The sequence below is a fragment of the Aplysia californica genome, unplaced genomic scaffold, assembly GCF_000002075.1.
Source record: "Aplysia californica isolate F4 #8 unplaced genomic scaffold, AplCal3.0 scaffold00045, whole genome shotgun sequence".
In the NCBI taxonomy this organism is placed as follows: Eukaryota; Metazoa; Mollusca; class Gastropoda; order Aplysiida; family Aplysiidae; genus Aplysia; species Aplysia californica.
The window spans coordinates 397771-407737 of NW_004797315.1; the positions used below are offsets into that span (position 1 = coordinate 397771).

Sequence of the window (9967 nt, forward strand, 5' to 3'; positions counted from 1 at the left end):
ACTAAACTTGGAAGCAGATTTTACTTTTCAGAATTTTGATTACTACGATCTAGATCTAGAGCTCTCTGCAATGCGCGCGTTGGTGCAGGCCTTGTATGGAATCGGGATCTGTCGTACTCAAACCTTGTAAGCCATGTGTTTGTAACTATAGGGTTACCATTTCATTGGGTAGAGGTGATAGTAAATTATTATATGTATTGTATTCCATATTTGAGCTTTCTGTTCAAGATTTTCAGTGTCACTGCATCTTGCCCTTCCACAGTTTTTACACCTCTCACACTGAATAGGTCTACTTGAGACGTTCATGTTATTACTCTACTTTAAATAGTTAGAGTAATAAGTTTTATCTTTCACGTTTATTGTATAAACCTTGACACCCAAACTGGTTCTTGACAATGGATATTCTGGTTCTAGGCCTTTTCTCAGGCTCAAAGCAAGATTCATTTTTATATATAGTTTAATATAGGGGGAATATGATGAGGGGAAAATATAAATATAAACTAAGTAAGAACTGACTGAAATACCTAAGTCACAGTATTCCAGTGCCACACTGCTGACATGTTGCTGACTGGAATGTACCTACATGCGTGCGTGCACACCATTCTGTGTGTATATATATTAATATATAAATATATAAATGAAGCATGCACTGTCATTGTTATGTAACATGCCCCTGGAGAATGGATGAGGCGCCCCCCCCCCACCCCACCGGAAAATTGAGAAGCCGGGTTGGCAGTCACCCTGCGAACAGTTTTTGTAGGGAAATCGAAACTATGATATGATTCTTTTCGGACAAGTGTAGACCTTCGAAAATAGGCTTTTGTTATGAATTTCTTGACCAAATCTCCTTGAATTTTGAAATTTTCTCCTTGAAACCTCCTTGAAATCTCCTTGAAATCTCCTTGAATTTGGTGGGAAGTTCATGGCAGGAACCCTGTGTTTCACACCGGGTGAGAAAAGCCAGTGCCGACAAGGTCACAAGTCTCACCCGGGGTGAGAAGTCGCTTTATTTTTATTCTCACCCAGGGTGAGAAAAGCGACTTCCTTTTTTATTAATAAAGTGACTATTTCTCCGAACAGTCGGGAAAATTATAAACTTTCAACACCTCTATAGTGTCTATTTCTCCACACGATTTCAGTTCTCTTGAGATTTTTTTGTCATTTGCAAGATTTAAGCGTCATCTTTCATTCTGCCATTCTGCGAGGATTGAGATGAAGTAGCATTTTTTACATCGAATTCAATTTGTAGAGACAGACTAGAGATTTACCGAGTCTGTGTACTTCAATTGTGGTTGGGGCAGCGTTCGCGGACTCTATACACTTCATTTGAAAATACCTTCAAAAGGTACTGCAAGAAAACAAGACTGCTCGACATTGGCAGTAGCCTGTTTTGTATTTTGTCATCCTAAAGCAAAAACTAAAACCGTTCAGCCTTCATGTAGACAAACAAAATAATAATCCCTCCCCCCCAACTCACCCCCACGCCTCGTTCACCCCTTATCCACACAAACGCACACTCACACCCCCACCCCCACCCCCACACACATACCCACACACACACACCCACACACACACACATATGTGCGTGCGGGCCACTCAATTCGCAAATTAACAACTAATCTCGAGAACGGAAACCATTAGAAGAAATGGAGTTAAGTTTATTTTCCCGAGCGTTTGGAGAAATAGTGCCGGCCTTTTAAAAATTACTAAAGTTGTAGCGGTTGTGACTTGATACTCTGGCAACACTGTCAGTTTGACTTGAAATTCGTTTAGGATATCTAGATTAGGTCTACTTTCAAAGCCCTGTGGTTTTTGTTCATTTTTATCCGTTTTACTGGAATATTGACTTTCTATTCGTTGCAAATAATTAACTATCTAGTCTATCTATTCCCAATTTATGGTGTGGTAATTTCCATGCTCCAGACCAGGAATCAGGGGGGGGGGGGCATGCCTTCCTCAGATAGGGGGGGGGGGGGTTACATTCTTTCCGCAACAATTTGATGAACATTTTTTTTTTTTTTTTGCAATTTAAGTTGAAATTTTCTTGAATATAATTGATTTTTATAAAGTTTTAGTACTTAAGTAAGTGGTCGTGTGATCTGCAGCAGAAATTACTGCAGTTAGACCCCCAAAGCTGTGCGTCTGTGTGTGGGGACTGAGTGAAAGTAATTTTTTACCATTTTTTCTCTCTTCTAATGTTTTATTGGCGATAGTTATTTCACTTTTAACATTTTTGTGGGTCTTCCCTTAATTGAAAAAATTAATGTAGGTATAGATCTGTTGGCAAATACTGAGCAAGCATAGAATAATTTTTGTTGGTATTATAGACTCAAACATTTTTATTCGCTCTAATCTTTGGCTCAGGTGTATTCTTATATTATTAATTATTTAGAGTGAAATTATATGTCTCAAATGCTCACTTTTCTTCTTGTTCTTTATTTTTGTGTGTTATGATTCTGATTGTTTAGACTGTCCTATATCCTTCATGAATTATTCAAAGTGGCTATGCATACCTCCCATACGCCCTCGCGGCTATGCATACTACGGCCCTCCGGTATGCATAGCATCGAGGCTATGTGAGCGGCCCTCCACTTCACATAATAATAATAAGCAAGGCTTTGTAGGCGGCACATACTATCAAACCGAGCACTTCCGACTCTACCGAATAACTTTAAAATGAATTAAAGTAGGAAAAAAATATTATTTTACCTCCCCTTACCCCCACCCGCCTTATATTCCCCAAACTCCCAAATCAAACAAGCTGCAGCCACTAAAAATGACAGTCCCAAGCCTGTTTAATCGCAAGGGAAATTGTATTGTTTAGTATTGAAGGTTGTAGTAGACTAGTAGACCGTCAGATGGAACAGTTGAGAGACTGGTCCAGTGGTAGGACACAAGTAGAACAGAAACATCATGGTAGACTGTCATGTGGATAGGCACCAAATAATGTTGTATTTATTGAATATTTCAGAAAACGGATTTGTATGAATGGCTAATCTAAGTAATAATAGACTTTAACTACTTTAAGAAATCCCTTTTGATAAATTCTTTTTCGATGCCATCTCCATCCACCTTCCCTCCTACACACTATTTAACTGTGAAGTGTTCTTGTTCAAAATCAAGGGGAAAATGTTTTTACGTATACTGTTAGTTTTGTTAAAAATAAGAACATCCTCTGCTGAGAAAAAAAACAGACTTTTACTTCAAGGTAAATAAAAAATTAGACCATGGTACAATTCTAAATTATCTCTGAGGTCTTCCCCTAGAAATCTTTCTATTGTAGTACCTAACTAATCTAAAAGCAAGTCTGAGCTGTGCATCAGGGCTCAAATAAAAACTGAGTGTAGGATAATGTTTTTGTTTTGTTTATTTTGTGCAGTGTCTAGCCCTTGGGTGAATTTGTTTACTCATCAAACACACAATTGTTGAAGTTGACAAGAAATTGTTGGGCTCAGAGGTAAAACTGATGCGATGGGTTCAAGACGGAGCTGAAGCATCAACCGACTGACATTTGGTGTGAAGTCTTGTCAGCCAAATAAAGGCTTTGTCTCCTTTTTAAAAAAACAAATGAAAGACCCGCTCTTCAGTTGGACGAACACAGGTCTGTGGTGTGAATAAGCTGTTGAACGACATTGAAAGCAAATAATTCTGAAAGCCCGTAGAACAACCTGTGAAGTGCTCATTGTAAAGCTATGCTGTTTTAGTATGGTGGGGATTTGTTTTCTGCACTGAGAAAGTCTCTGAGGAATATCGGAGAAGAGTGGGCTCTGGTTTTCCTACCTCTGGCAGATACCGTGTGTGCTTTGGTTTGAAGTCTGTACCCCTCTCTTCTATTTCTCGATCACATCACACATGAAGACCGGTATCTTTTTAATACTGGGCCGTCCTGCTTGGTTCAAATCTACTGTTTTCAACTGTTGTAGATTTCTAGATGAGTTAAGGACATCGTCAACTTTCAGCAGATGTTAACACATGGCATGTTTATCATTACATTTGGTGTGCTGTGAGTTCAGTTAATTTGCTTCCAGGCTAGAGTTGGGTCCAAATTTCCATCAAGTCACTCTTCAACTTGGATTCATTAAGAAGTGTTCATGTATCTTCAGCACTTGGATGTGTCCTATTTGACGTTTTACTTCGGGGGGGGGGGGGGGGGGGGTCTCACTTGTTGTGTAACTTCATTGTGTGGAAAAGCGGCACCAAACCTTGTGGCCACTAGTGGTATTGAAATATCATGGGGATGAATAACAAGTACTGATAAAGGTGGTGAAGTAGTAGACACATGGCTCGCTTAATGTGGTAGAGGTCTCATTCGCACAAATTGTCACTTCTCTGAGCTGAAGTAATGGGTATAATTTGTACTTCAGGGTAGACTGCGGAAACTGCAAAAACAAGCACAGCCAATGTAGAATGGGGCTCTTCACTGAGGGTTGCTACATCTTATAATAAAATGTCACACAGCCAGCTCAGTGTTTCTTGCTACAAGTATTGGGCAAAGGGGAGAGGAAGAATAGGAAGTAAAGAAATACTGACTTGTGCTGGAGGTTTTATTTTCTTTGAGATCATTCCTTGTTGGGAGGTAGGAATTCCTTGTTGGGAGGTAGGAAATGATATGGTGGAAGGGTGGGGAGGGGGAGGGGCTGAAGGGAGGCTGAAAATATAGGCATGAAAACAAGTGTCCAACTCAAAAGTCCCCGTGCTGCATCTGGCACGGGGAACAATTATTATTATATATCTGGCCTGAGAGGGAATTTTAGGAGGTCCAAAAAATCTCCATAATAATGATAAAACTCAAACATAACAAACTTGTGGATTAGGAAAGAATTCCAACTTTCAGCTCTGACAAATTGACGTGAGGAGCAAATTTTGGCTTGACTTTATTTGTTATTATAATGTTAACTTTTAGTCTGTTTTCATTTTTATTGTTTAAAAACAGTTATTGGGTGTTTGGCGGGTGCTCTGGTGTGGTTTGCTCCTTCTTTCCTGTCTAACATCTATCGTCCTTTTCTCCCCTTCTTTTTTGTGTATGTTACTCTCTTGTAAAAAGTCTGAGGTATCCACAGTCTCTTTGTGAGATACGTATAAGATGATGTGGGTGGTTGGCGGGTGCCCTGGTGTGGTTTGCTCCTTTTTTCCTATCAAACATCTATTGTCTAAAAGTTATCTTTCCCCCTTTTAAAAAAAAAAGTTTTTTACTCTCTTGTAACACCTCTAATCTTCGGCACTTATATGACCTTATTGTGTTGCAAGTGCTATAAAACCCTTACTAAAACTAAACTAAAAAACAGTTTAGTAGTTTTCCACCGCTCAATGAGTGTTTTGTGCACCCAGTTTGGTCGGTCACCTGAAGGGTTATATTATATTTGAGTTTGCTTTCTGTGTGAAATTGAGTTTGACACCCCGTGGTGGAGACAGAAAATGTTTTATCAGTGGTGTGCCTGATTGATGTCAGCGTAATTGATAAGGGAGTGTGTCAGGTGTGTAGTTAGTGGGTCATGGTGCGCATGTTTCGGGGCATGGTGGAGTTTGATGGTCTGAGGTCAGTTATCTCAGCTCGTAAATTCCCGCAGCAGCCGTTTCGTTTCTTCTTTTTTTTTTTATGATCATAGTTTATGATGGCCGTATATCTCCTCTGTCATTCTGCTGATGTTGTAGGGTATGATAATCATTTTGCCTTTGTGAGCAATTTGTTCTTTTCAATTTGAAAATGACAGCTGTCTTTTTTTGCCTGTGTAAAAAAGAGAGTATTTATAAAAGCAGGAATTTTGTGCTCTGAGACGCGGCGTAACTTCGGAGTGATTAAAGCTGGTGGCAAACTGAAGCATGCTATTACCAGAGTTGGATGGGTTTTGCTAGTCAGAGATAACTAAAGAATGGTCTCGGTGATTTCAAACAATCGTTGGTCCTTGAGATAATTGACAATTTAGAAGTGATGTCGATCGCTTATGCACGGCTATTTGTTTTGTTCCAATTAAAGGAGGGTTTATTGGAGAAAGCACTTCTTGTACTCTGTCTAGTAGTAAATGAAACAGTTTCACCTTTTTTCTTCCCCACTGATGCTACTGTAGTTGCCACCAGAGCCATGCATTGTTTTCATATGTGTTAAATACGAACATTTCATTGCTGAACTGTGTTCAAGATATGTCACCTGTTGTTCCGTGACCTCAAAAAGCAGAGAAGGATTTAATGTCAAACAGACTCCCTGTGTGCCCTGTGGTTATTATTGCTGTTATTTGGCTGCTCTACAACACAGGACTTTTTTTTAAAAATATCAGTGATAAAGGGAATTCTTGCCCATTATCTCTCAGACAACTATTTTTGGCACTCCTGATATCAGCTGTTGACTGTTTTGAATTTAAATGATAAAGTATTCCACCGTCAAGACAGCTGCTACTGTTTTTAATGAGCTAGTTTCTGTTACCTGAATTGTGAATCTGCAGGGAAGTTATTGTGATTGTGGAGAGAAGTTTTCATTAGCTGAATTGTGATTGTGCAGGAAAATGTAAGAGAATGGCTACTTCTAACTGTGCTGGACGAGAACACGTGCAGGAAAAGTTGTTGGCGTGGAAGAGTAAAGAGCCTCCCTGGGATTACGAATACCACGAGCGAGATATCGTCATATCAGATTTGTGCCCCATGTTTAAGAGAACCAGGATCAGTCGCTTAATGAATGAAATCCACGAACGGATAGTTGCGATCAAACAGAAGTATCCGCGAGACCCAAAGTTGCGCAAAGCCAAGGTAACTGTTGCTTAGCCTGCCCACTCTGCTAAGTCCTGATGGCTCAATTTTACTTGCCTAAAACTTCATAGAAGCCATATATATTATGATTTATATCTTATTTTGTTCTTTCAAGAGCTTGATTAGAGAAAAGTTTGCTTGCACTTTAATTCATCTTAACTAAATAATAGTAGAACTCCTCTGAGATGTGTATTAAGGAAACCAGCATGCACATCAGTTGGGCAGTTGTGTCATACTATCTGAGGTTTGTAGAATTACTGAACAAATTGTTTGAGCATCTCAAGAATTTCATTGAGATTCGCCTGTTACAGTTGTGTGTGCTTTACATCAACAGTTCGCCGTTCCAATGTCTATTTGAATCCTATTTCTCACGCCGGCTAGTTTGGAAGGAATTCTGTACCGAGCGACAATATGAAACAGTAGAATAGAGAGTTATGGTTTAAGGTAAGAGTAAGGTTAGGGGTCGGGTCAGTGTTAGATTTAGGTGGTTTCTTTATAAATTGTGTTTGTTAGGGTGGTCGCCCGTTACAGAAGTCTTTCCACTAGTTTGATTCATCTTTCAACAAATGTGACCAGCTGCCACAGTGGTTTTCTTTTTTCGTTTGTGTTCTTTTTATAAATGGGTGCTTGTATTTGAGAGGATGTTGTGCATTGAATGGGCTCGTATGCATAAAACATGTCGTTATGTACTCTGTCAATTTTTTTTTCTAGAGAAGTGGTTTTTATTGTCATTATTGTTGTTGGTGGTGGTGTTGTTATAATGTTATTGTTATTAAAGCTGAGACAAAACATGTCAATACAGAGATGATAATTAGGATTAGTTTGGCTGAAAGGTATTACTTTGAATGCAGTACATGTATGATATAGAGAAAATAGGGAAGGAGTTCCGCAGAGGGACGGTACTTACCGTGACACGGTCCACCGAGCAAACTTTACAAGAGTTAGGGTTAGGGTATACCCTGCTCAAAATATCCCCTCTTTTGTGTTTTGTTGGTCGGCCGGCCCTCTGTACAACTCCTTCCGAAAATAGTAACTGGGGCTTGAATCAACTGAGTAGCTTATAAAAATGTGTGTGGTGTAGTCTAAAACACAGACTGGGGATCTGCACTGTATTCTCTTTCCCCTTTTTGCTTTATCCGTTTCTCACCAGATTTGCTGACAAAGGAATATTTTTCTGCTTTGCTTTGCATATCTTGACGGTGTTGTTGGTGTGATCTGTGACTTCTTCTCACGGGACCTGTGTTATTTCTTCTTGTGGCCCTGACCCTCGTTCCTTCACTCGGCTGTTGTGGACGCTGGTCACTTACACTTTACGCAAAATGTGGACGACTGTGATGGCTGTGCGGCGAATATGTCATTTCCACCTGCGAACTCTGCGACGTTCTGGACTTACGCTGCCCTATTCCTCATGCCGATACCTCTGCTCTCAGGTAAGAGATTGGTGTGGATGAGTGCGATGATGGGGTGTAGTTTGGGTGTGAGAGATTGGTGTACGGTTCATAGCTGTTTATCTTTTGGCGCTGTCGCAATGTGTTTATTGTTCTTAGCTCTTTTTCTAAAAAAGAAGAATAAATGTTTTTACATCCCTATCAACACAATTTAGATCGTTTTGAAGGCAGACTTCTGACCCAGCATGTCAGGGCCAACCAATTCTGAGAGGGGTACAACAACCTAGAAAAAGGACTGAGATACTCTGTAACATTTCTGCTTTACAAGTCCGAGGTATCCAGTCTCTTTTTGAGATACGTATAATATATATAAAAGAAGATGTAGGTGGTTAACGGGTGCTCTGGTGTGGTTTGCTCCTTCTTTCCTATCAAACATCTATGGTCCTGATCTCTCTTTCTTTTTTTAATGTTTCTTCCTCTCTTGTAGCACCTCTAATCTTCTGCCCTTATATGACCGTATTGTGTTGCAAGTGCCGTAAAACTCACTAAAATATAAAAACGTGGATAATAAGATGGTTAATCATAGCAGTTTGTGATAGAGTTTTAATGAAAGCAAGTTCTGGGCACTGTGGCTGAAGTCAGTGACTCTCTGATGTGTCCATATAGTGTGCCAGACAGGTAAATCACTGACTTTCTGATGTGTCTGTCGAGTGAGACAGTGTGTCTGTCAGAAGTCAGTGACTGCCTAGTGTGAGTCGATAGATTGTGTGTGTGTGTGTGTGTGTGTGTGTGTGTGTGTGTGTGTGTGTGTGTGTGTGTGTGTGTCTGTTCACAAAGTGTCTTTCTATTAGTTAGGTAGAGGAGATTATAACACAGTGCATGGAGGTTCAAAAGTTCTTTGCTGACAGGGAATTTTTTAAAATTTTCACCTCTGCGAATTCCTTGGATTATCATTGTCTTACTTTTGAACTGTCTGTTGCATTTTATTTACATACTTTTCTCATGGCTTGAGAACGTGCTCTCTGTATGATAAGCTCTTTCATAAAATTCCTTGACCAAGATTGTCACAAGCAAAACAAAATTGCAAGAAGAGTAAAATCCTCTTTGTGAAAGTGTCGTGGTAAATTAGAACATCTTCTCCCTCCCCTTCCTTTTGTACACCATCATAATAATATTGTTTCTACATGTGGTATATAGCTTCACAACGGTGCATGCCACGCTATCCATTTGGTCGCTTTTAAGCACAAGGAAAACCCCCCACTGTTTTGAGAAAATTGAAGGTATCGTTTTTGGACTCTAGATCTAGTTACGTTTCTTTAAAAGACAAGGAGAGGTTTCTCTATAACCAAACAAATACACACACCAATGATATCAGACTTCTCCTATTGGTAGGGCAATGCCCACTTTTAGATTTAGTGTAGGTCAAGATTTCTGGAAACCCTCGAAATCTGGGTTAGTCCGCTAGTCCTTAAAAGCGACCTTATCTGACCAACAGTGATTTCTGTTCTTTCAAGATCGTCGTAAGACGTTCTTTACAAAAAGGTGGGGAATAGAAATAGAATGAGAATAAAATGTTGCTTGTGGTCGTATGTCGTATGTGAGTATGCAGGGCTCCCCTTTTCAGGCAATCTTAAGAGATTCCTTCACCCTTTGGTTTCCTGTCTTAAGGGGTATTTAAACCCTTGTTTTAGGAACCTAAAGGGTTGTTGGTTGTCGGTGTTTTTCTGTTCATGTCTGACGAACTATTCCTCCAAAGTCAATTGTCTCCTAATTGTATTGTAAAAATGTTGGCGTGTAACATTTATCTCTCTCTCTCTCTCTCTCTCTCTCTCTCTCTCTCT

At 39.7% G+C, this 9967-nt stretch overlaps 1 protein-coding gene across 2 annotated transcripts in view; it reads left to right on the forward strand.

Annotated features, from left to right (window-relative positions):
* The window catches only part of LOC101847019 (histidine--tRNA ligase, cytoplasmic), a 38091-nt gene that overhangs the window by 1927 nt on the left and 26197 nt on the right, over nt 1–9967 (forward strand). Inside the window, exon 2 of one of the 2 annotated variants that reach the window (XM_013079225.1) lies at nt 7889–8168. The exons of the other annotated variant lie outside the window; for it this stretch is intronic. Coding sequence (XP_012934679.1) covers nt 8058–8168 — 111 coding nt within the window. The 5' untranslated portion in view covers nt 7889–8057. The remainder of the gene's footprint in view (nt 1–7888; nt 8169–9967) is intronic. 2 annotated transcript variants of the gene reach the window in all.